The sequence below is a fragment of the Callithrix jacchus genome, chromosome X (genome assembly GCF_049354715.1).
Source record: "Callithrix jacchus isolate 240 chromosome X, calJac240_pri, whole genome shotgun sequence".
NCBI classification, from domain to species: domain Eukaryota; kingdom Metazoa; phylum Chordata; class Mammalia; order Primates; family Cebidae; genus Callithrix; species Callithrix jacchus.
The window spans coordinates 149,619,108-149,644,600 of NC_133524.1; the positions used below are offsets into that span (position 1 = coordinate 149,619,108).

At 51.9% G+C, this 25,493-nt stretch overlaps 1 protein-coding gene across 9 annotated transcripts in view; it reads right to left on the reverse strand.

Moving 5' to 3' along the window:
• BCAP31 (B cell receptor associated protein 31) overlaps positions 1-25,493 on the reverse strand; it is a 28,077-nt gene that overhangs the window by 1,340 nt on the left and 1,244 nt on the right. For 8 of the 9 annotated variants that reach the window (XM_035288038.2, XM_035288034.2, XM_035288037.2 and 5 more), the window contains exons 2-7: positions 25,157-25,292; positions 23,041-23,141; positions 17,126-17,273; positions 2,061-2,196; positions 1,017-1,140; positions 122-222 (exon numbers count right to left, since the gene is read on the reverse strand). In XM_035288038.2, the coding sequence (XP_035143929.1) occupies positions 122-222; positions 1,017-1,140; positions 2,061-2,196; positions 17,126-17,273; positions 23,041-23,141; positions 25,157-25,248 (702 nt within the window). In that variant the 5' untranslated portion in view covers positions 25,249-25,292. Of the gene's footprint in view, positions 1-121; positions 223-1,016; positions 1,141-2,060; positions 2,197-17,125; positions 17,274-23,040; positions 23,142-25,156; positions 25,296-25,493 lie in introns of all 9 variants that reach the window. The other variant, XM_078363630.1, reaches the window with a different exon arrangement.

Sequence of the window (25,493 nt, forward strand, 5' to 3'; positions counted from 1 at the left end):
AGCAGGAGTAGGGAAGAGGGCAGCCGGCCCCTAGGCCTCTGGAAGGTTCCCTCCCCCTGCAGGGGCTGCCCCATCCTGTTCTGCCCTCCCGCCGTGGACGGGACAGCATGGGAGGGCTGACCTGCAGCTTTGCGTGCTCCTCCAGCAGGCGGTCATACTCCTTGGTGAGACCCTCGGACTGCTTCCGCATGGCCAGAGCCTGGTTTTCAGCTTTCTCTAGTTCTGGAAATGATGCAAATGACCAAGAAAACAGAAATGAAAAGGCTGGAATTAGGGGGAAAACCAGAGTGCTACAGATACCAGAAACTAACCCAAATCTATCTCAAATGAGGCTACACAGGAGCCCACTTCTCAAATAAAGCCCCTCTTATTTTGTGGGCCCCAAAGTAGAGGGAAAGGGCTGACAAAAAAGCTACATAAAGTCAAAGAAATACAGAGGATGTCCCCTAGTCCCGTTAATGGAGGAAACTCTAGTGGCTCTCAGCAGGGGTCACCTTCAGGGAGGATGAGAGCCGAAGGCAGGCAGCAAGATCCCAGCCTGAAAGCAAGACCCCTGATGACAACCGTGCCTTGCAGAGAACAGCAGCAGCTGAGGCCTGTGGTGCTGGGGGAAAATGCCCCAGACTTAGTCCACTCGTGGGAGAGCAGACAGGCAGGCCACTTGGAAGCTGCCCATTCCCTTCCTGAATGCCACTCCCACACTCCCCTTATTCTCAGCCCCCAGGCATGCTGAGGCTCCCATGCCACACTCTGGACAGGAAAGTCCCAGTGTGTGCTGCTCTAGCATGGGGCGATCGAGGCCCTGCAGCTGCAGCCTGGTTCCTCCTAGGACCCGCTCAAACCACTTAGCCTCAACGGCATTGGGGTTGGAGGCACAGGGTGCTATTTGTTTTCAGCCAGCCCTCAAGTGTGCGTGCGAGGCTTATTACTAATACTTTGGCATAAGACAGGCAGCGGCAGGCAGAGGAGGCACCTCTGGACTTCCCTGAGGGGGAGGACACAGGGTTGAGGCTCACTTTGCTTCGTGCTGGCCAGCTCGTCCTTTAGCTTCTGCAGGTCAGCCTTCAGGCTTCTGTTCTCTTCCTCCAACTTCACCTCAGCATTCCCGACATCTAACTTGCCTCCATCAACAGCAGCTCCCTGGGAAAAGTGCCAAAGGCCAGGGTTACTGAGGGAAGAAGGGAGGGAGGGGCTCCAGCCCCATCCTCCCCACAGAGCGGCGGTTCCTCAAGCTGCCCTGGACACTTGCCCCTTTGGAAATGTCAGCGCGGAACCGAGCCACCACTTGCTCCCAGCTCCTAGGCAAAGGCCAGGGCGTGGCTGCACGCCGAGGGAAAGAGAAGCGCCAGCAGGGCCACCTGCTGCAGCTCGCCAGGCATGCCTTGCCTGCCCTGGCCCTTGGCCCTGCCTCCTTCCTAAGCAGCAGGGCTCAGCGGCTCCATGGCGCTCACCAACCCCTCAGCGGATGGTGGTGCCTTCTGCGCCCCATGCAGTGCTGCTCGCTGCAGCCAGGAGCTCCCAGTGTGCCTGGCCAGCTCTATCCCACCTCTGCATCACATCCCTCTGAGCTTAGCTCGCAGCTCGCCTCCCGACAGCAGGCCTAGGACTGGCCAACCACCTTGTCCCCACCTTCTCTCCAGCACTGAGGGATACCACAGACCCCGAGTTCCAGAGAGGGTGCAGCAATCTTCCAGAGAACCAGGGCCTAGCTGAGGGCCTTCGGTTCACAGTGCAGGCCCTGGCTCACTAAGGGATTGTTTTTCTCCAGGAAGGGTCTGACTAGAAGAGAGAGCAGCAGCACCCTCTTCCTCACCAAGCCGTCGCAAGCTAAAGGTATCGCAGTCGCCCGGATCCTCCCGCACAGACGCCTCCAGCAGGCACGCCTTCCCCACTGAGCACTTCCCCTCTGTGGCTCCACCCAAGTCTGGCTTTTCAAGCAGCAGGAGTTTCACACATTTCCCAGCCTGACAGGCTACCAGTGGCCACTGAGGCCCTAAGAAGATGGCTCCCACAGTGTGGCACCAGGACACCCCGTGGTGGGTCGGGAAGGTGGAGCTCACCTTCTTGAGCTGGTCATTCTCCTCCATGTACTTCTTGGCTGCCTCACTAGCGCTCTCCGCCTGCTTTTTAAAGGCTTCATTGGAGGCCAGCAGTGTGGCCTGCTGTGAGATGAGAGTCACCAGGCGTCTAAGCAGGCTGCAATTATTTACAAAAAGAAGGGAGAAGTGAGGAAAAGAGCATGAAGGGCTGGCAGGGGCACCTTCTGGTTGCTCCCACCCCACACCTGGCTCCCGCCTGGGCCTGCCCTCCTGCCAGGGCAGCTGAGCAAGAAGCCGCCAACCTGGTGCTGGCAGTGTGAGGGAAAAGGTGGGGCCCAGGAGCTGTCCTCTGCCGCTGTGCTCAACAGCCACCCTCTGCTCTGGGGGATGGCTCAGGGAGGGGCCAGAAGCAGAGGCCTGGGGGGCTGGGAAGAGCCTCACTACAGCATGAGGTCCCAGAACGTGGCACTTTCCAGATCAGGGCCTGGACATGCCAGACAAGCCACAGCACCACCTTCCTCCCTGCGAGGCTGGGCTTGCCTCGGTAAGGTAACGAGAACAGCTCATCAATGCAGGTACTTCCAACATGCTGGCCACATTCTCACGTCTACCTGACCAGGAACTTACTATCGCTGCCCCAGCTTATAGAGGAGGAAACTGAGGTTCAGCAGTGTCAATCAATGTACCAGAAATGGACATGGCTGGAATTCCAACTTACGTCTGCCTGACTCCAGAAGCTGAGCTCAAAACCACTATACTCTCTAAACTAACAGGGAACAGCTCCCGGGTCCCGACATTAAGACAGAACTCTCTTTTCTGGCCAACCTCCTTCCCAACCCGTCATGCAGGCTGCACCGGAACATATCCGTTATGTAACAGTGCCCCAAATGAGGTCTTCTCGGGCTGAAGGGTGTAGAGGAATCAGGACACAGGCACATACTGCCTATCTGAAGCAGCCAGAAGAGACAGGCAAACAGGTGGCACCTGGAGGCAGATGCTGGTCCCCAAGCAGAGGGAATGACCACTTCATTTCCCTCGGTTCACCCTTGCCCTGAGATGTTAGCCGGCAGGAAGAGAGGAGGGAATGACTTGGTCAAACAGTCAGAACGAGGCAGGGGTACCTTTGCCACACACCTCAAAAGGCAAGGGACACATAGGGCCTGGGGGAAGAAGGAGACAAATCTGCTTGGTTCAGGGTGCTTCAACAGCAAACCGCTTGCTCAGAAGAGCTGAAGTGGCCTCCTTGCCCAGCCAGGCCTTCACAGCCTCTGCTCACAGCCAGGGGCAGTCCAGAAGGGCTGGAGAAAGCAGAGAGCAGACCAGGTGAGCTACCTCCTTGGCCCAAGGCATGGCTGTCCAGGGCCTCAGCAGAGCCCCTTTCCAGAAGGACTCAGGACAGAAAGGGCCCACCCAGGCCAGGAGATGCCCGAGGTTCCCAGTTTAGGGAGAGGCTTCCAAGGGCCCCTGGCAGCACTAGGAGAGCCAGGCCATCGATTCCTGGCAGAGGAGGAGAGTTTCCAGTGACATGTGCTTTCTAAAATTAGCAGCCCAGGACCTCGTGCCCTAGGGCTCAGGTTTCCCTGCCTCAGCCCCCAGCTGCCCACCAGCCTGCCCCCAACTGGGCTGGAGCTTGAAGGTGGAGGAAGCTACTGAGCGCCCAGAGAGAAACAACGCGACTGACTCACATCAGCATGGCCAGAAGTCACTGGGGAGGCCTAGAAAGAAAGGCAAGTCTGACTAAGACCCAGCCCCCCAAGCAAGGAGCTGCCCAGCCCCAGAGCAGATGGCGATGATGTAGAAAGAGGAAGAGGACCGTTCCTCCCAGCTGGAATTGTGGGGTGGGGGTCATGCCACCTGGTGGTAGAGACAGGACCGAAGGACTGAAGGCTATACTCCCCGCCACCAGGCCAGCCAAGTGGTTGCTGGTGAGTGCCCATGGCTGTCACCCCAGTCCCCAGGGAGATCACTAACACAAATGCTTCCTCGGCAGGGTGGCGGATGCCCAGCTCTCCTATGACCGTCCCAGGCTTTTCCCGGCTACTGAGAACCAGGGCTTCCAAGACGGCCAGGGCACACACAGTCTAGCGCAAGATCCACACTGCGTCTCCCCAAAAGCCTGGGCCTGCTCAGCCCGAGCCCAGGCCTTTGGTTCCCAGGCTTGGGACAGTCTGGGGCTCCCCTCTGCCAGGCTCTGGTTCCCCTTCCTCTCGACAGCCCTCACAGGCGCTCCCCACCCCACAGCGCCCTGGGCATACTCCTCCCACTGCCCCCCTTCTAGGTCCTCTCTCTTCCTGCTGGATGACCTGGGATCATTCTCCCCACCAGGAACCTCGCCTTCAACTGCCCAAGTCCCCGGTCTTTTCCCTTGCATACATTCCTCAACCTAGGCCAGCCAAGGCCTGCCCTTCCAACCTAGCAGCAGGACCACCAGTGGCCTCCTAACTGCCCAGTCCGGCGGCTACCCTGATGTCCTTGCTCTGCTGCTAAGTTACCCTCCTGAGGTCCCCCTTGCAACACCCCCTCCTGCCGTCATTCTGCTCCCTCTGGGTTCTGCACTCTTCAGCTGACAGCCTATTCTTTCTCCTAGCCACTCCTATCCCTGAAACGGTTTTCTCTGAGGCCCAGACTCATACCTAACCCCTTGCTAAACTTTGGCTCCTGGATGTCCCCAGAGACGTTCCAGACTCAGTTTGTCTAAAACAGGCCTTCCCTTGCCCCACCTGACCTGATCACCTTGTGCAGCCCCTGCTGTAGTGGTGGGCATGCAAACCACCTTAGACTCAGCCCTCTTGGTCCCCTAGTCCAAGCCACAACCCAGTGCTTTCCATGTCAGCTGCAAACGTGCCCACCATCATCCCCACTGCCAGCACCTCCTCCCTATCTGCAGCCATTAGACTTCCCCAGCCACCTCCGTGAGCCAGGCAAATACGACCACATCAGCCCTCTGCTTGAGCCACCTGCCTCTGGCATGCAGGCCCTCAGCGAGCTCTCCTCCCTCACTAACCACGTGGCCCCCTGCTCTAGTAACACCTAACCCTTCGCCATTCCTGGAACACGCCTGGCTCTACGTGGTAGTCCTCCAGGTTGGAATGTCCTCTCTACCCAGCTCGATCCTCACCTCCCCCCAGAAACCCTTTCAGCTCTCCTGACCCATCAGAGGGACACCGTCTCCCGCAGCAGCCCCCTAGGCACCTGCATGAAACTACCTCATTCTCTGTTCTCTGTGTGGCTGCCATCCATTTATATAGCTGCCCTACCAGGCTATGAATATCTTTAGGCTGGGCACTGTGCCTTCATCTCTGTACCCCCATACCTGGCACACTGAAAAGGGGTCTTCTGTCCACTCCACAAAGTATAGCTGAAAAAAGGGGGGGTGGGCTTCCAGATGACCCAATCCTACTCCCAGGTGAGAGGATGGGTTTGAGGCTGCAAGTCAGGCTAGACAGAACCTCCCTGGGCCTAGACTGCACCTGTGTCCACCTGGGAGCCTGGCACCAAGAAGGGCAGAGGCAGACACACAGTGGTTAGTCTAGCAACAGAGGAGACAGAAGACAGGAGTGGGAAGGCAACGTCTCAGACCCATGCTGATGAGCAAGCCAGGCTCTGGGATACAGGGGGGAAACCACTCACTGCCTCGAGCTGAAGGTATATCCCAGAGCTCCGGTGTCCTAGCACCTTCAGTCTCAAATCTCAGGGCCCCGGCAATGCAGACCAGGCTTTCCCTCATCACTGGCATTTTTCAGCCTGGAAGCCAGCCTTCTAGAACATTTTCCTGCTCCCTCACACTGGGCCACTCAGGCACCGTAAGATGCCCTTCTGTTTGTCCCCTCTGTAGTTTCCCAGACCCCCAGGACAGGGCACGGAACAGCCTCTGCTGGATCTCCTGAGTAATGTTACCCGAATCACTGTTCTTAGCTATTCATTTCCGGAAAACAAGCAAGAGCCTAAGAGCCAAAGGCATCGCCTACAGATACAGGGTGGTCACCAAGAGAATGGCCTGGGGTCCAAGCAAAGGCCAGTGAACACAACTTAACAGAATCCAGATGCAGCCTTGGCAGACACATGGCAGCCCCAAATGCCTCAATCTGACTGCGCTCTCCTGACAGAGTGTTCTTGGACACTGAGTAGGGCTATCATGCTTTTATAAAAGGTTGAGTAAACCAGAGAAGGCAGGAGAAACAGAACCTCTCCACAGACTCGAGAGAAACAGGGCCAACCATATCAAGTGGGGAGAGCCATGGCTCATAAGCACTTTTCAGCAGCCCTGTCTTACCCCATGAACAAGGGGAGGAGGACATGGGCTTCACGGGAAGTGGGGGAGGAACAAATCCCAACCAAAAGGTTCCATGCTGTGGCCACCCCCAGCCTGCCCTGCTGACAGGTTTTGGGTGAGTTGAGTCCTTCAACCCCCAGCCCCTGCACACAGGGTGTTCATACAAGCTCACCCCTCTGCCCCCAGCCAGCAGGAAGCCGGTGTCCCAGCGCCACCTGCTGACTCTGCAGGCCTACCACAGGGTGGCCAATGGACTCTGGGTGAACATGCCCCAGCTGTGGAAGAAAAATGAGGCAGCGCCCAGGCAAGGAACCAAGTCAGGTGATGCCTCAGGAAGGCTTTGGTGAAGGAGAATGATTAACACCAGGGCTTCCCACTGTCCTAAGCGAGTCTCACCTGCCAGTCTGGAATCAGGAAGACAGGTTACAACTGGGAAGTCACCTACTGCAGACCCGAGAAGGCCACCCCAAAGGACTGCCTGAAGCCCACTCTAGTACAGCTGATTGGCCTTCCCTGTAACCGCCAGCACAAGATGCTGGAGAAGACAGGAAGAGGAGGGCCAGAGCTGGGGGATATATATAGGCCCTTTCGCATGAGAACATGCCTGTGGCAGCTCCAGCCTACGACCCAGATGGAGCTCACCAGTCCTGAGGACAGTGCAGCGAGCACAGGGCGAAGGGGCAGGTGTGGGTCTGGCCTGTCCTCTCTTCTCGAGAACAAGTGACAGGGACCAGCTCGGTTTCTGGGGTTTTGCAGTGTTTTTTTTTAAAACCAGCTATCTGAGGGGTTTTGGGTAAGCTGGAGGCCAGAGGGCAACCAAATGAGGTCAGACAACTTAGGCAAACATAGTCTGTGATTAGATGACTCAACCTAAAAATGAAAGAGGAGCTAAGCAGAGAAGCACAGGCAGTTCCATCTGGGTTAATGGCAGCGATGGGATTCTAACTAAAGATGCCTGTGGGTCAAGCTCAGGACAGCAAAAGTCCCGGGGCTCCCACACAAACAGGCCTTCCTGTACCTGGCTGCTAACTGGCACTTCAGGCCTAACCTCGACCACCATTTAAGCTGAGTAAGGCAGAGAAGACACTGCAGGTCCTCTGAGCACACAAAACCCAGCCCAAGCAGGAGCTGCCATCCCCAACACACTCCGAGACTCAAGAGGGCTCTGGCTAGCTGTGCCCTCAAAGTGCAAGGATGGCATGAAGGGAACAGGAGCGATGATATAACAGGAGTGACTGCCAGTCTTTCCCAAGCAGAAACCAGTGGCTCATCCAGTGTGGTCCCCTGGAGGCGGCCCTGACACATCCGTCTTCACAAACTGCCATAGCTCCTCAGACCTGAAAAGCTGGGCTTCTCATCTAAAAAGCTGGACCTGACAAGTTCAACCCAGACACACACCTAAAACTGTTGCCATCAGCCCAGAACAGCCCATTCGGTCACCAAACGTTTCAGCGGCCCTTCATATATGCCAGGCCTTTGGCACTGAGCTGAATAGTCTAAACGGGAAGAGCCCAGGTTCCCCATGATGAGCAACCCTGCCAAGTGCCACACCTCAGAGCTGTGTGTGCCGGCTGCCCTGGGACCCGAGGACAGCACTCTAGCCAGCTAGGGACACATGGTGTGGGCCCTCAGAACAGGCTACACAGGGAAGCCTCAGAGATTCACGAGGAGGAGGTGTCAGCAGGGCCGGCAGGTAGAGGGGGTGTTCCACACAGAGGCCCCCAAAATGCTCAGAGAGTCGGGTGTCAGGGAGAGCATGTGTTGTGTGAGGAGACCCACGAGGCTGCTTCATGACAGGGAAGCCAAAGCAGAGCCTACGGGGGAGCTGCATCGTGGAGGATCCATGTGATATCAAGCCACTGGAAGTGGGGTGCACAGGCCAAAGCGGAGAAGGCGGGTGGCAGGGAGCTCGCTTGGTCTATACAGGATGCTGGTGGCCCCACCACAGCAGTGGTCCCAAGGGTGGTGAGAGAGAGGCTTAGGAGGTGACATCCACAGGCCGTTTCATGGGTGGAGTCCAGCTCTGCAGGTTGAAGACTTCTGGAGGTCGGCTGCATGACAATGTGAAAGTGCCTCACCCTGCTGGGCCGCATACTAAGAAATGGCCATGATGACTGGGCAGTCACATGGGACAAGAAGAAAAGGCAGAGCAGCTCCAGGCTTCTGGGTCAAGTGGCAGGGTTGAGACAGTGGTGGCAGAGGCAGGACAAAAGCCCAGAAGGCTTTGGCTGGGAAGCTGGGACTTTCCCACTGCTGCCCCACCCAGCAGCAGCAAACTATGGGGGGAAGGGGATGCAGGCTTGCTTCTGGGTGTGATGTTTTCTTTCAGGCCAGGCCTTCTTTCCCAATTACAGGGGCTACTCAGGGGTTTTCAGGCTAACCTCCTGTGTGTCCTGAGCTCAGTCCCGCTGAAAACTAGTGCCAAGCACCAGGCTTTCTCTGGAATGCGCTCCCCTCCTTGGCCACTAACCTGCTCACATCTTCCCTCTTGATCTGGCTTCCCTCTGCCTTCTGCTCCCCCATCTTCTACTGCTATGCTGGGGGCTGGAGCCTGGCCTGCCAGCACATTCCCTTTGCCCCGGCCTCAACACCTCTGTGAAGCCAACAACCCAAGCTCAACAGCCTGGCAGCACCCTATCCTGTTCATCTGCCAGGTCTTCCCCTGCTTAACTCTGCTTTCCCTGTCCCCTCCTTTCCTTGCTGTCCCCAGGTCTGGCCAGAGGTCCCACTCTGCAGCAAGCCCTCAGGCCTAGCACAATAGTGTTACCCCATGGGAAGCCAGAGCTCCCTTTCCAGCAGGAGGCTGGGTCCTCACATTCTGCAAGTCCAGAGCAGAACCAAGACCATCTCAGACTCCCAGAGACTGCAAAAGCCCAGTGATTAACTCCACCTGGGCCTCTCAGGTCTGTCCCCTCCTCCCCACTCCTGCTACCACTGCCCCAGTTCAGGCTCCCAGCAACTCTCACTATGACGATCTCCAATTTGGTCTCCTCCCTTCAGGCTCTCCTGCTCCACACACCATCCCATACACCCTTGCAAAATATTAATCCACACAGGTGACCACATCCCAGCAGTACTGGAATACCCAGTAGGCAAGAACCCTTTACTCCTAACCATCTAACCTGCTCGAGTCACGAGTACCTGCTCATATTCAAGAACTGAGCCAGCTCCCCACAGCGGGACGTAAAAAACATGGAAAGAGAGACAGGGTTGGGCATAGTAGCTCACGCCTGTACTCCCAGCACTTTGGGAGACCGAGATGGATGGATCACAGGAGGCCAGGAGCTGGAGACCAGCCTGGACAATGTGGCAAAATCCCATCTCTACCACAAATACAAAAATTAGCCGGGCGCAGTAGGGAGTGCCTGTAGTGGCAGCTACTGGGGAGACTGAAGCGGGAGAACTGCTTGAACCCAGGAGGTGGAGGTTGCAGTAAGCTGAGACTGCGACACTGCACTCCGGCCTGGGTGACAGAGCAAGAATCTGTCTCAAAAAAAAAAAAAAGAAAATCAACAACAAAAAAGAGAGATAACAGGAGTGGCACAGGTGCTCAAAGAGAATCAGGAGGCCCAAAGAAAGCTGACTGGCTAAGGCCACAGGCTCAACGCCCACACACGAGGAACTGGGTGGACACTCAAGAACACTGGAGAGACCAGGCGCGGTGGCCCCTGCCTATAACCCCAGGACTTTGGGAGGCTTAGGTGAGAGGATCGCCTGAGCCCAGCAGTTTGAGATCAGCTTGGGCAACAGAGCAAGACTCTGTCTCTACAAAAAATTAAAAAATTCGCTGGATGTGGTGGCACGTGCCTGTAGTCCCAGCTACTCGGGAGGCTGAGGCAAGAGGTCAAGGCTGCAGTGAGCCATGATCACACCAATGTATTCCAGCCTGGATGATGGAGACAGGTCCCAAAAAATATTCATGATAAACTGAGTAGAACACTCAAGTCACCAAGGGGCATTAAAGCATGTGGTGCTTTCAAGCCCCGTGGTTAACTGTTTTTAAACACATGAAAGTTTTTAAAAAGCATGTGGAGGCCAGGCACGGTGGCTCACGCCTGGATTCCCAGCACTTTGAGAGGCTGAGGTGGGCGGATCACCTGAGGTCAGGAGTTCGAGACCAGCCTGACCAACAGGATGAAACCCTGTCTCCACTAAAACTACAAAAATCAGCCAGGCGTGGTGGCATGCACCTGTAATCCCAGCTACTTGGGAAGCTGAGGCAGGAGAATCACTTGAACCTGGGAGGCGGAGGTTGCAGTGAGCTGAGATCACGTCATTGCACTCCAGCCTGGGCAACAAGAGCGAAAATCCATCTGGGGTGGGGAGGGGGAGCATGTGGATTCTGTAGGGAGAAAACCCCAGGTGATCAGGTCAGATCATTGTAAGTCTGAATTTTCAGCTCTGCTGATGGCCAGCCTGGGCAATATAGCAAGACCTGATCTTTTAAATAAAAACAACATCCCTCAAGCAGGGGGACTATGAAGTATCTGGAAAGGCATACAGCAAAGGCATACAGCAAGAGCAGAGACTGATTTTCCTGGTTTTGCTTATTTAAAGCCTCATCTTTCTACAACAAATATGAGCTACCAGATGATTTCCTGAGAGCCAAACACAGAGAGGGACTAAGTTAGATGTCAGACTCATAAAATCAAAACTAATACCTAGAATATGCAGGGAGGTGGATTTTATGTCACAGATTACAAACGCCAGGTAGTGACTACACAGGGAAAAGCAGCCCACACCAATCCAGGACTCACAGCTTCCGATAGAAAGCACCTGGTATCTGAACAAGGGATCAGAAGCAGGCAGTGGCTCTGGGCTTGGCCACTTAGAAGCCATGCCACTCAGGCCACACCATCTCACCTACTGCCTGTCTTCATTTACAAAGGCCCATGTCATATGAAGAGTTACTGAGGTCCTGAGTGATTTCAACTAGAACCAAAACGAACCACACAGATAGCTTACACACACACACACACACACACACACACACAGGCAGAGTCTGGTGGCTGCTGTCTCCTACATAAGCCCTTAAACAGAGGAGAACACTTAGGGCAAGAGAGCTGAGTTGCTAGACCACAGCCACACAGTTGCTAAAGTACCGCCTCGGCCTGGGAACGAAGGCCTCCTGGGGAGACATCAGCAGCGTGTGACAGCACGTGCTGTCCATCTGCGCTCCCGTGCATTGTGAGCATCCCTCTGTCCTGTCTATGAAAACAGCCCAGCACTCTCACGGAGAGCAATACTCTAGTGTTCACTAAGACTGTGAGTGGGCCCCCACCAAACAGTTCTTGTGATACAACAAACCTGGCCCAGCAAAGAGAAAGACACCTCTGTCATTTTTACATATAGGTCTGCACCTGGCTAGCAACAGTGGTTCATTGTTAAAAGGTTGTGCATAAAAGTTCAGAGGGCACATAGGCAATTATCCTACCACAGAGATCAGCCCATTTATTTATAACCCAACTAGGGCAGATGGCACGTGCTGACAGATGCGAGGCTCACTTAAAAAGCAATCTACAGATTCAACTCGATCCGTATCAAATTATCAGCATCAGGCCAGCACAGCGGCTCACGCCTGTAATCCCAGCACTCTGGGAGGCTGAGGTGAGCGGACTGCTTGAGGTCAGGAGTTTGAGACCAGCCTGGACAACATGGTATCTCTACTAAACCCTGTCTCTACTAAAAATACAGGGTGGCACATGCCTGTAGTCCCAGGTACTCAGGAGGCTGAGGCAGAATTGCTGGAACCTGGGAGGCAGAGGTTGCAGTGAGCCAAGATTGCGCCACTGCACTCCAGCCTGGGCAACAGAGCGAGACTCCATCTCAAAAGCTCCATCTCAAAAAACAAACAAATAAAAAGCAGCCCACCTTCTCATCGGCAGGCCTGGGCCAGTCCAAGCGTCTGCATTTCTGAGAAGCCCAGGTCCTGCCAAGGTTGCTGGGCTCTGGGCCGCACTTACAGGCGTCAGCTATCCAGTTCCAATGATTAAGAAGGGCAAAGTGTGTGAAAAGCGCAGACAAGAAATCATGGATGTGGGACACTGAAGTGTGGCCGGGCGCGGTGGCTCACATCTGGAATCCCAGTACTTTGGGAGGCCAAGGTGAACAAATTACTTGAGCCTAGGTATTCAAGGCCAGTCTGGGCAACATGGCGAGACCCCATCTCTACAAAAAAAAAAAAAAAAAGTTAGCCAGCATTGGTGGCACGCGCCTGTAGTCCCAGTGACTCAGGAGACTTGAGGTCGAGGCTGCAATAAGCCATAATCACCCCACTGCACTCCAGCCTACATGTCAAAATGAGACGCCACCACACAAAAAAAATTTGATAGCACAAACAGGCTGGAGTAAAATAGAAAAAAAGATTTCAAAGCAGCTCACACATCTCTGAGTAAGGAACTGGTTAAACCCCAGCAATTGAACACTGCATGCGGCTGAGGATGAGGGAGGTCTGCACAAGGCTTGTGGACCAATCGCTAAGAGGCACTGCTGGCTGGAAAGGCCTGGCACTTGTAAGGAGGACGTTATCCATAATGTAAACACGCCACCAGCCACTCTCTCTGGATGGGCCCACAGGGAGCTCACCTGATACTTCTCTATTATGTGAAGTTTTTTTCGGGGCGGGAGTGGGGCTTGTTTTACAATGAGCAAGTATAACTTATAACAGAAATATAAGGATGACAAGTTTGTTTGTTTTGTTTTGTTTTGTTTGAGAGAGAGTCTCACTCTGTCGCCCAGGCTGAAGTGCAGTGGCACCATCTCGACTCACTGCAACCTCCACCTCCTAGGTTCAAGCAATTCTCCTACCTCAGCCTCCAGAGTAGCTGGGATTATGGGTGCCCACAACCACGCCCAGCTAATTTTTGTATTTTTAGTAGAGATGGGGTTTCTCCTTGTTGGCCAGGCTGGTCTCGAACTCCTGACCTCAGGCGTGACCACTGTACCCAGCCTCCTTTGTTTTTAAGTGTCTCCTGCAAGCTGCAGATGGGCTGTGTGGCTGTAAGGCTGGACAAGAGCATCACAAACAAAGCGAAGTTCCTCTAGGGCCACAGCCACCAACTTAGATTTAACTCTGAGGTTATTGAGGAGTACTGATTTCTGGCAAAATTCCAGAAATGATTAACTAAATCCGTTACGGGCAGCTGGTGAATCCCCACCGATCCCTGGGATCACCCTTTCCTTTTCTTTTTTAAAAAATATATATTTTTTTTTTATTTATTTTTTTCCTCCCCCACCCGCCATTTCCTTTTCTAAGAAGTCACGCAAGACCAACCTCGTGCCTTTTTTGGATCAGGCTACTGGATGGGAGGACGGGAGAATGCGGCAGGCACACCGAGGCAGCTGATGCGCAGCTTCCAGCCAAGATGCACGCAAGACATGTGTGACTGCTTGAACCATCTGGCCGAGAAAGCAGTAGAGCCATTCGCTTCTCAGACTTGTTCAACAGTGAATGAGGTGAGGCCTCACATGCGTGTCAAAGGGAAAGGTAACGGAGAAGTGGGAGAGGCTGCAGACACCAGAGAGCAGGTCAGGACTGTAAGAGCAGACTGCAACAGCGGGCCGAAGTCGACTCTGCGATGCAGCCTCCGGGCCTCACTTTGGGAATACTGGAGGTGCTCATGAGAACTGCCTTTATTGGAAGCCAGGCATTGAGGTGGTGGTATTAGCCAATGCTCTGCATGTCAAAACACTTACAACTGTATGCCAGAAACTTAATTTTACGACATGTCCATTTTTTTCAAATGTCTACTGTAGGAATTACTCTGTAACACCCTAGCTTCACACTAAGGCACACTGAGAGGACTACAATGAGCGCAACACATTCACCTGGTAGCCTAGCTACCCCAAAGCTACAAGAGGGAAGTGACCATTCCACTGTCCCCTGGCATGGTCAGACAATAGTTGTAGCGCCCAACCTGGAGGCATCCTAGAAACAAGACCATGAAAGCAGAATGGAGTCAGGAGAGCAAAGGCCTTATTAGTTAAAAGCAGCCTGTGGGGAATCAGCATTGGCATACCTGCTACCACTATGGCAGCTTCTGAGGCAGCAATCTGCTCTAAAAAAGGTGGGGCCTGAATGCAACCCTCCAGGTAACACAGGACTGGCAGCAAAGCCTGCCAGCGCCAGCACCTCCCTCGTGGCAGCCCTAGCCTTCACTGAAGGCTGCTAACTACTCTTTTTGCAATAGTTCTGTCACTACTGCAAAGTGAGCTGCAATAAGCCCCACCCCCAAGTCTCTGAGCTCCTAGGTAGCCCAGTCCTTCCTGCCCTTTAGGAAGCTACATGCACTTAGAACAATGTCTCCCCATTGAAAAAACTCAACTCCCACTGAAGTCATTCTGATCAGGGAGCCCATCTAGACAGCTAAGGATTCTGAATGGTCACTAACCTTCTTGCTATTCCTCCTAGCATCCATTTCTCCCCACATCTGCTCACCATGACAAACGTCTTCATGCAAATAAACACTGAGCAAGCCAGACGTAAACAGTGAGGCTCCTAAGACTTCTATGTGGATGGAGCTGATCCACATGGCAGCCACCCATGTGGGTTAGGACCACACCTAACTACACTGTTCTCCTTCAGCATCTGGTCCTTAAGAGCAGACTCAGACTAGCAAGCCTCACGCTAAAAATCCATCTATACTCCATCTATAGAAGGCTGACGGAACTTCTCCAGGAATTCACAGCAGTCACCAATGATCCCACTCCTCTTTTCTGAAAGCATACAAGCTATTCTTTGTAGAACATGTCGAGAGATCAAAGTCAACCCTCTCCATGTCAATTCCTCATCTACCTGCTCCTCCCTTTGGAAACTGGGATGCTTGCCTGGCTGTGGTCTGCCAGTATCTCTCCTACTCTGCAAATCCTCAAGCATCGATGGCAATTCCATCTGCAGATAATCTCTACAGCTTCTGGGCATAATCTCATCAAGTCTAAGCAGAAAGTACATCATTTAGGGACACTACCCTCGCCCATCTGGAAATTCCATTTTCTTATCCTAGTGTTTCCTCTGCCCTTGACGACCTACCCTCCATCTCCTTCCCTACAGACATATGAAAGGGACTGCCTTCTCCCCACTTCTCCCCATCTTTCATTATTCAGAGCTCCTGGCAGGTTTTTACCCTCCCGATACTATTCTTTTTTTTTTTTTTTTTTTTGAGATAGAGTCTTGCTCTGTCACCCAGGCTGGAGTGCAGTGGTGTAATCTCAGCTCACTGCAACCTCTGCCTCCCAGGTTCAAGTGATTCTCCTGCCTCAGCCTCCTAAGTAGCAGGGATTACAGGCACCTACCACCAGCCCGGCTAATTTTTTTGTATTTTTAGTAGACACATGGTTTCACCATGTTGGCCAGGCTGGTCTCGAACTCCTGACCTCAGGTGATCCGCCTGCCTCGTCCTCCCAAAGTGCTCGGATTATAGGTGTGAGTCACCACACCCGGCCCCCGCATACTGTTCTTAAAGCTCTAGATGCTTTTCTGGTAGATGGCCTTAGTTTCCTCTCCTTCCCTCCTCACTGTGGTTTTTTTTCCTCATTTTGCTGACTGTCATACTCAGAATTCTTGTTTTGAAACTCAGTCCTCCAGATCTGCTTCCCTTTCAACGTCAGCCCACAAGATCATACTTGTTTGGAGCTTCCTGAAAAATCTAGGGTATGTGTCTGACTCCTCCCAGCCTTCTTGTTTCCTGACTTTCCTAAGCCTGCAGATCAAATCTGTTATCAAACCCATTATCTTGAAAAAAAAAAAAAAAAAAAAGTATTTACCTTTTCTAGCTCCACCCCTCTTTCCAACTTGGACACAGAGTACAAGATCATCTGAATGACAGACTTTAAGACAAGTAGTCATCCTAGTGCCTGGTAAAGCAGGACACACCAGGTAACTAGAGGGCAAGAATCTCCTAGGCATGGAGATTCTTGAGTCTCGGGGCACAAAACCAAGTGGAGAATAACTGTGCATGAGCCTGAGAATCCACGCAATCAGTTGATGCTATGGGCTAAGTGCCCTCCAAAATTCATGTGTTAGAATTTCATCCCCACCATGGTAGCATTAAGAGGGGGGGCCTTTTAAGAACTGATGAAGTCATGAGGGCTCCCCGCTCACAGCAAGCGCCTTTCCAACACCTTCAAACACCCTTGGTCTAAGCTTCCATCCACCTCTCAGCCAGGCCCTGCAGATCACAACTGCTGTGTGAAGCAAGAGGCAGCAAACAGGGACCCAGACTCAAATAGGTACCTCGCAGTAGGCAAGTTTTGCCCAAGTAGCTTCGTCCTGACCAAGGTACTTAGTTTTACCAAAAAAAATCCACCAGAAATACTCTGGCTGCCATGGAACCTAACATGCCCTCATTACGAGTTTCATGTGAGAAAGGCCCTGAGGTGAGGGGAAGAGAGGCCTGGCCTCTTCATGCTACTTCTACCTGCTGTCCCTAGGTCAGCATCCCAGACACAAAGAGCCCCCATTCGCTTGCTCCCTCGTAAGCTTGACTCCGAATGTCCTCTCCCAGAGGAGGACAAGGCCTTACCGCTACACCTGACTCTCCATGCAAACAGAGCACAAGATAGTCATTTGTTTGCCCCAAGAGAGTATGTGGTGCGTTAGGGTCTTCTGACATTTCGGGTGGCCCTCTCCCACTCTCCATGCTGCCTCTGGAGGTGAGGACAAAACTATGTGGCTTCCCTAACACAGACAGGGCCTTGGGGTCCAGGCCACAGACTGAGGAATCAAAGTCACAGGGGAGACTGAGCCCACTGAGCTTTGTGTCCCTAGCTAGCCCAGGGCTCCACTAACAGCACCTGCCCCTCAACTCCCACTCACAAGGACAGCAGCAAGGAAAAGCCAGCAATGTAGAGATTCCTCTGGGCACGGAAAAGCTTCATGTGGAAGTGTTCCATGGCTCCAGGATTGTTCTGGAGGTTCACCTTTTCAGTCACATCATCGTACTTTCGAATCTCGCGCACGGCATCTGTGGTGGAGCAGAAGGGAGACATAGGTGTTTAGCGGACACGAGGGCAAGTCAAGGCTGTACCAGGCAGACACGGCATGAGACAGGTCAGCCTCGCTTCCCTCACATTGGCCTCCCCTTGTGAGATGATGTTATCAGAAGCTCCCCCTCAGGCCGGGCACAGTGGCACATGCCTGTAATCCCAGAACTTTAGGAGGCCGAGGTGGGCAGATCATATGAGGTCAGGAGTTGAAGACCAGCCTGCCCAAAATGGCAAAACCCTGTCTCTACTAAAAATACAAAAAAAAAAAAAAATAGCCATGAGTGGTGGTGGGCATCTGTAATCCCAGCTACTCAGGAGGCTGAGGCAAAAGAATTGCTTGAACCCAGGAGGCAGAGGCTGCAGGGAGCTGAGATCACACCATTGCACTCCAGCCTGGGGGGCAAGAGTGAAACTCCGCCTCAAAAAAAAAGAAACTCCTACCCTCAGACCCACTCCTTTCTCCAGTTTTTCAATCCCTGGCCCCATTCTACATAGGCCCCAAGCTTGCTCTGCAGTTTAAGATGCTAACCAAGCCTAAAGAATTGCTGGAAACGGGGGTGGCTTCCTTTTCCCACGGTGCCCCCAACCACATCTTGTTCTGTTCATCTCAAGTTGGCCCACCAGCCACCCCCAGTGATAAGCCAGAGTGAACCTGGTGATAGAAATGTCTGCTGAGGGGACCTAAGATGCTGAAGAGTCAAGACCCAGGCCAGATGTGGTGGCTCACGCCTATAATCCCAACAGTTTGGGAGGCCAAGACAGGAAGACTATTTGAGGCCAAGAGTTCACAGCCATCCTGGGCAACACAGGAAGACCCTGTTTCTACCAAAAAAAAAAATTAATAGCTGGGCATGGTGGTGCAAACTTGTAGTCCCAACTATTCGAGAGGCTGAGACAAGAAGATCGCTTGAGCCCAACAGGTCAAAGGTGCCATGAGTTAACATCATGCCACTGCATTCCAGCCTGGGTGATGGAGCAAGACTCTGTCTCGAAAAAACCCAAACCAAAAAAAAAAAAAAAAAAAAAAAAAAAAACAGGAGTTAAGACCTGCAGGATCCCAGCTAGGGGTCAACGGTTTCATCTCAAAGCTTTACAATGCATTTTATGATTCATAATGTTTTATTCTGATTACAAAAGAAATTCACGCTCATCAAAAGTTCAAACACACCCAAAATGTAGAAAGGGAAAGGATAACACAATCACCTCCAGCAATATATACAACAAAAATGTGGCCACCTCATCTAAAGTCACTTTTAGGCACACTACCCTATGCTCTCTGCTTTGTAATAGACACCCATCTCTGATATTATCTTAAACACATTTTTTGGCTGGGAGAGGTGGCTCACGCCTGTAATCCCAGCACTGTGGGAGGCTGAGATGGGTGAATCACCTGAGGTCAGGAGTTCAAGACCAGCCTGGCCAACATGGTGAAATCCCGTCTCTACTAAAAATACAAATCTTAGCTGGGCATGGGAGTGGGTGCCTGTAATCCTAGCTACTCAGGAGGCTGACGCAAGAGAATTGCTTGAATCCAGAAGGCAGAGGTTGCAGTGAGCCGAGACCGTGCCATTGCACTCCAGCCTGGGCAACAAGAGTGAAACTCCATCTCAAAAAACAAAACAAAACAAAACACATTTTTTGGGTCCATCTCTCCCAAACAAGACTACAAACTTCACAAGAGCAGAAATCTTTTCAACTATATTCCCAGGGCCTGACATAGTTCTGGGTGCAGAGTGGGTACTGAAATAATTGTTGAGTCAGTAAACAGCCGCTGTTAGAGAGAGTACCAGTTAAAAATACATTTATGTTTGTCTCTAATAGAGAAATTGAAGCTTACTGCTTTTCACCATGTACCCTGAGACATCTTTTTAAGTCATGACACTAAGGTGTGCCTAAAGAAGGCGCTTCATAGACTCCGTATGAGAAGGGCAAGGTATCGCTGTATGGGCATCAAGATTCTTTTTGTAGGGTAGGTTACAGGGTCTCACTCTGTCACCCAGGCTGGAATGCAGTGGCATGATCTCAGCTCACTGCAACCTCTGCCTCTCAGCCTCAAGCAATCCCTCCACCTCAGCCTCCCCAGTAGCTGGGACCACAAGTGTGTGCTACCACACTCAGCTAATTTTTTTTCTTTTTCTACTTTTGGTAGAGACAGGGTTTTGCCATGTTACCCAGGCTGGTTTTAAACTCCCGAGCTCAAGCAATGGCCTTGCCCTCCCAAAGTGCAGGGATTACAAGTATGAGCCAGGGCTTGGCCTCATGGGGTTCTTAATTTCTGGTTTTAGGTTGCTTGGTTTTTAGCTGATCTTGCATTATAAAAATCTGTCCATCCTTCCAGGCGTCTTTGCATTACATCAGTACCATGAAGCAAGTACTCTCTTTTTTTGTTTGTTTTTTGTAGACACAGGTTTTCACCACATTCGCAAGGATGGTCTCGATCTCTTGACCTTGTGATCCGCCCGCCTCGGCCTCACAAAGTGCCGGGATTACAGGCATAAGCCACTGCACCCAGCCAAAGCAAGTACTCTCAAACGCTATTAGCAGGGGTATAAGCAGCACACATGCATCAAATGTCGTGTTCATACCCTTGGGTTCAGCAATCCACCTCTGTATTTGCCCACAGAAGGATTTCCATAAATGTACGATGATGCGAGGAGGCTTATAAAGAACAGACTATGGCACAACCACATGAGAGAATACTACGTGACCTCTAAGAAGAATGAGGTTGCCATGGAAAGATGTCAGCCAGGCGTGGTGGCTCACACCTGTAATCCCAGCACCTTGGGAGGCCAAGGCAGGCAGATCACATAAGGCCAGGAGTTCAAGACCAGCCTGACAACATGGTGAAACCCCATCTCTACTAAAAATACAAAAAATTAGCTGGGCGTGGTAGTGGGCACCTGTAGTCCCCAGCTACTCAGGAGATGAAGGCAGGAGAATTGCTTGAACCTGGGAGGCAGAGGTTGCAGAGAGCTGAGATGGTGCCACTATACTCCAGCTAGCCTGGGTGACACAGTGAGACTCTGTCTTAAAAAAAAAAAAGGCTGTGTAAGGCGCAGTAAGTAGCAAAAGCGCCATCCAAAGCATTGGTTCAGCTCTGCTGTGGACAGCAGTCTTGTCTCAGAGCTGTGCTGCCTGTTTAGGTGTGGAATGCTCCTCTCGCCATGTCCCAGCAGGACCGTAGAAGGAAACATAAATACTCAGGCCGGGCGTGGTGGCTTGGTAATCCAAGCAGTTTGGAGGCCAAGGCGGGCGGATCACCTGATCAGGAGTTCAAGACCAGCCTGACCAACGTGGTGAAACCCCGTCTTTAAAATAAATAAATAAAAATAAAATAAAGAAACATAAATACTCTGTGTGTATGATCCCACTGCTGTAGACATTTTATTAAAGATGTCAGCATAGAAAACACCTGTGGAAATGTGTAACAAAATATTCATGATGGTTACCTGTGTGGGACATGGGATTAAGGGGGAGTTTACTTTTCTAAACTCAATTTTTGAATTTTTAAGAATAATTACGCATTATTTTTGTAATCAGAAAAACAAGATAAAATACATGTTTTCTTACACTGTCACCTGCATCCAAGAACCCCATCATCCTAAGGACCACCTTGGCCAATGACCAAGAGTGGGGATGGAGGACGAAGCAATACTAACCCAAGTCCCACAGTAGATCCAGGCCCTCCCTGTCTCAGGCCTCAGCCCAGGTGGGAAGATCCTACACTCTCAGGAACTCCACCCTCCCAGGCAGATCTGCTCAACCCTCTCTGCCCCCAAGTAAGGACGAAGCTCTAGCTGGTTATGCCAGTTACCCTTCACTAGTACCTGTGACTAATACTTCTATTTGAAGAAGGCTCTGCAGATCTTTCTAGATTATGCTTCTTAACATGAGAGTAGGAAGCAGCCAGTCATCATGGCCATATGTTCCTCTAGAGCTAAGCAGTTGCCTGATCCCCAAAAAAGAATGAAGGCTTTGTCAACTACTGGATTCTGCAAAGGATCTCTCCAGCCTTCTCAGCTGCTCTAGGAAAGAGATATACTCCTTCTGGTTTGGGGAAGGGGTAAGGCCCTGAGGGAATCATCCTCAGCATGGTCCTTCCCTTACCCAATCCCTGCCCTAGACCCAAAAATCAAAACACACACTCTCAGTTCAAAAACTCTGTAGCCTGGCTTTTCATGCCACTTAGCCCTGCGGATGACACATACATTCCCCTACCTACTCCTGGTTTGGAGGCTGCTCAGGGAGAGAACCGTGGTTAGAAAGAGCTACCTATTGGTACCTTGCCTATTATTTTGGGAACACTGAGGTACTCAGGCAGCTGGTACCTACCCTCTGTGGCTGGAAGCTGTCAGGTCACACTTGGCCTGTTCAGAGGCAGTCTTGCCTGAACATAACCTAGCAGGCCCCGAGACACCAGGAAGGAGAAATGCCTGACGCTGAAGCTGCACATTCCCCTGAACCGAACCACAGCCTCCACCACTCCCCCCACCATCCTACACCCACCCCTGGACTCAGTGGGAGGAGTGCTCCATGCCTAGGCAGGCACCACAGCTCTGAGACAAGACTGGTGTCCACAGCTGAGCCAAACCAATACTTTGGAGCCCAAACAGGGAGACATACTGATCACTCACTACAGCAAAACAACAAACGCCTAACAGACAAGAGCTTCATCGATTCCTTGTCTCCAGATGGTCACCCCACTACCTCATTGTAAAATGTCTGCCATTCATCTTAACACCGCCTGGCCTGGACTCGTCCCTGAGCTTGCTTTCCCTCGGACCAGTTTATGTGTCAAGTCCCTGCTGGGACACCTCAATGTCAGAGTTTACAGAACTACAGAGCTGGAAAGACCTGGCAAAACATCAAGCTGGGCCCAGATGCAGAGAGGTCTAGGACCTCGCCCCAAGATTCACTGCCACACATCTCAGTGTCCTCCTCCTCCTCCTCCTCCTCCAGGGAACAGCAGGACCTCCCTCACAGCTAGGCTCACCGTGTGCTTGCCTGCTCAGCCCCTGCTCGAGGCCGTGCTCCAGGCAATGCTGCTGTTTCAGTGACTGGTAAGCAGCACTCCTCAGACCAAGGTCTCAGGCCAGTTAGCTTCTCTCGGCTTCAGTTTTGGAGTGACCTGAGGAGCAGCCTCAGAAACCTAACGTGTCCTTTCTCCCAAGGTCTTGAAAAAAAACCAATGTAAGGTGGCCATCATAAGGCTACACACACTGCTTAGTATAAGCCCATGCCCACTGCTAAAGTGGCCTCTCTTTTTTTTTTTTTTTTTTTGAGACAGTTTAACTTTTGTTGCCCAGACCGGAATGCAGTGGCACAATCTCAGCTCACTGCAACCTCCGCCTCCTGAGTTCAAGTGATTCTCCTGCCTCAGTCTCCCGAGTAGCTGGGATTATATGCATGCACCACCACGCCCAGCTATTTTTGTATTTTTAGTAGAGATGGGATTTCACCACGTTGGTCAGGCTGGTCTCAAACTCCTCACCTCAGGTGATCTGCCCACCTCCAGATCCCAAAGTGCCAGGATTGCAGGCATGAGCCACCACGCCTGGCCTAGAGGGGCCTTTTAAAGTAAAGGCCTGAATAGCAGTCAGCAGCATGGACAAAGGGATCCTCTTCCTTCCCCCAATAGAAAGACACAGCAGTTCATCAGTCTATCTCCGAGCAGCCAGAACTGGATGCTACACATCAAAAGTGGCAAAGGACTTTGCAGCAGAGACCAAGGTCTAGCTCACTCACCAATGACCAACAGCACAAGGATGACAATTAGAACCACAAAGAAGGTGTTGCCATAGGATACTACCAACTCCACCAGCCGGGATTTGAAAATTTTCTGCCACCTGTGAAGACAAAAAGGACAGGGGCTAAAGTACACACACGGGCTCTAGGGCCCTGAGCAGAATGGAGATTCAGCTTCGTCTTCTTCTCCTATGGCCGAAGCCCATACACAGTCAGACTCACTGGCTTGCAATTCTCCAATCTGACGTCCACTCAAGAGTGTTGGAAAAAAAGGCTGGGTGCAATGGCTCACTCCCATAATCACAACACTTTGGGAGGTCAAGGCAGACGGATCACTTGAGGTCATGAGTGCAAGACCAGCCTGGCCAAGATGGCAAGAACCCATCTCTACTAAAAGTACAAAAATTAGCAAGGCGTGGTGGTGGGCACTCATAATCCCAGCCTACTCAGGAGGTTGAGGCAGGAGAATCACTTGAACCTGAGAGGCTAAGTTGCAGTAAGCCGAGATCGCACCACTGTACTCTAGCCTGGGCAACAGACGAGACCCTATCTCAAAAAAAAAAAAAAAAAAAAAAAGATGCTGGTCCATGTATAGATAGAAACACCTGGAAAACTAATCTTAAACACTGGTAGTCGGCCAGGCACAGTGGTTCACGCCTATAAGCCCAGCACTTTGGGAGGCAGAGGTGGGCGGATCACCTGAGGTCAGAAGTTTGAGACCAGCCCGGCCAACATGGTAAAACCCCATGTTTACTAAAAATATAAAAAGAAAAAAATTAGCTGGGCGTGGTGGCAGGCGCCTGTAGTCCCAGCTACTCATGAGGCTGAGGCAGGAGAATCACTTGAACCCGGGAGGTGGAGGTTGCTGTAAGCCGAGACCACGCCACTGCAATCCAGCCTGGGTGACACAGCAAGACTGTCTAAAAAACAAACAAACCACTCAGTGGTAGTCTCTGAGAAGGGAAACTTACTTTTCACTGTACTCCCCTTTGTAATATTCAAAATGTTTGCCCCATATATGTGTTATTTCTTTAAACTGTCTTCCACATGATAAACCGTGGTTTGTCTAGATCCCCGCCACCCTGGGTTATGATGAGCTGGACCCCAGACCTCACATCATTTCCATCCACAAATGCTTTAGGATGAAGCTCTAAGAAACTTCAGAAGTGTTTACATACTGTTGAAACCAACAAGAAGCCCTCAGGATGAAGGCTAGAGTGGAAAAGGCCAATCACTGCAGGCAAGAGCATTTGTCTGAATCGGGACCCAGCAAGGAACTGATTAGGCATTCAGTAGGTAAGTGTCTCAAATCTCTCTTTATTCTGTAGGTTCCCCTTCCCTCTCCCTCTTTCATTTGCTTTTCCAGTTTGCTTTGTGTAGAAACCAGATTGTTTGCCCTCTATGGCTTCCCAGATTAAAGCTCCCCGGGGCCCTCTGTCTCTGCATGGCCTGTCAACTGCATGAAGGTTTGGTTTTTTGCAAGAATCTTCCTCAGGCAACAGCGGGTCTGTCATTTTTCACCAAAAAAACAGCTTTTAAAAAAACCTGCTGAAATGTGCCCTTATTCATAAGTAACATTGTAATTTAAATAGGGATAATGTGTTCAGGTATTAAACATAATTAAAAATTAATTTCTGATTCACTTTTAACAGGCCTTCTGTCCATTACAAGGGAATACGGCTTCATCCTTTACAGGCTGAGTAATGTTCATGCAGTGAGACTAGTTAGGAGGACAGGAGTCACCAAATCAGCAATAACGTGACCCAGTGGTGCAAGTCCTCCAGATCCCACGCTGCCATCCCAGCAACCCAGGGACCAAGAGTAGGTGGGAGGGCATCATTTCCAGAACTGAAATATAGATCTTCCTGCCTCTCCAGGGCATTCAGAAGACCAGAAGGCAGGGAACATGGGAAAGGAACTGAGCAAGTCCTGATGAAGCAGAACCCTGGGGAGGGTTGGCGATAACACACACAACTCCTGCCACCCCCACCTCGGACAGGTTCTACCTGTTCCATCAGGCCCCAATTCCAGGGTCCACGAGCTGCACACACCAGTCCCAGGGCTAGGGCACAGGCACCCTCCTGCCTAACTTGCCTGCTTGCTCCACAGGCCATACCTTTTAGGAGAAATGAAAGGAATGCAGAGAAGCAACACCACAAAGACTTCCGCATAGAGGAAGGTGGCAACTGCAGTCCACTGCAGACTCATCCTGTTGCTAGAAGGTTTCCCACAGGGAGATGTGAGCTTGTTTCCTGGCAGGGCACAGAAGGAACAGCACTTGTAAGCGCTGGGCAGCCAAGGACATCCAGTTCAGGTACCCCGCGAGGCTGGGACCGCCAGTCTCCACCCTGACACACACACACACACACACACACACACCCCTGGACTCTGCTTCAGACTCTCTGAAGCGTTGGCAGAAGCAGGGCTCCTGGCAAGGCCGCTAGGCCAGCAGC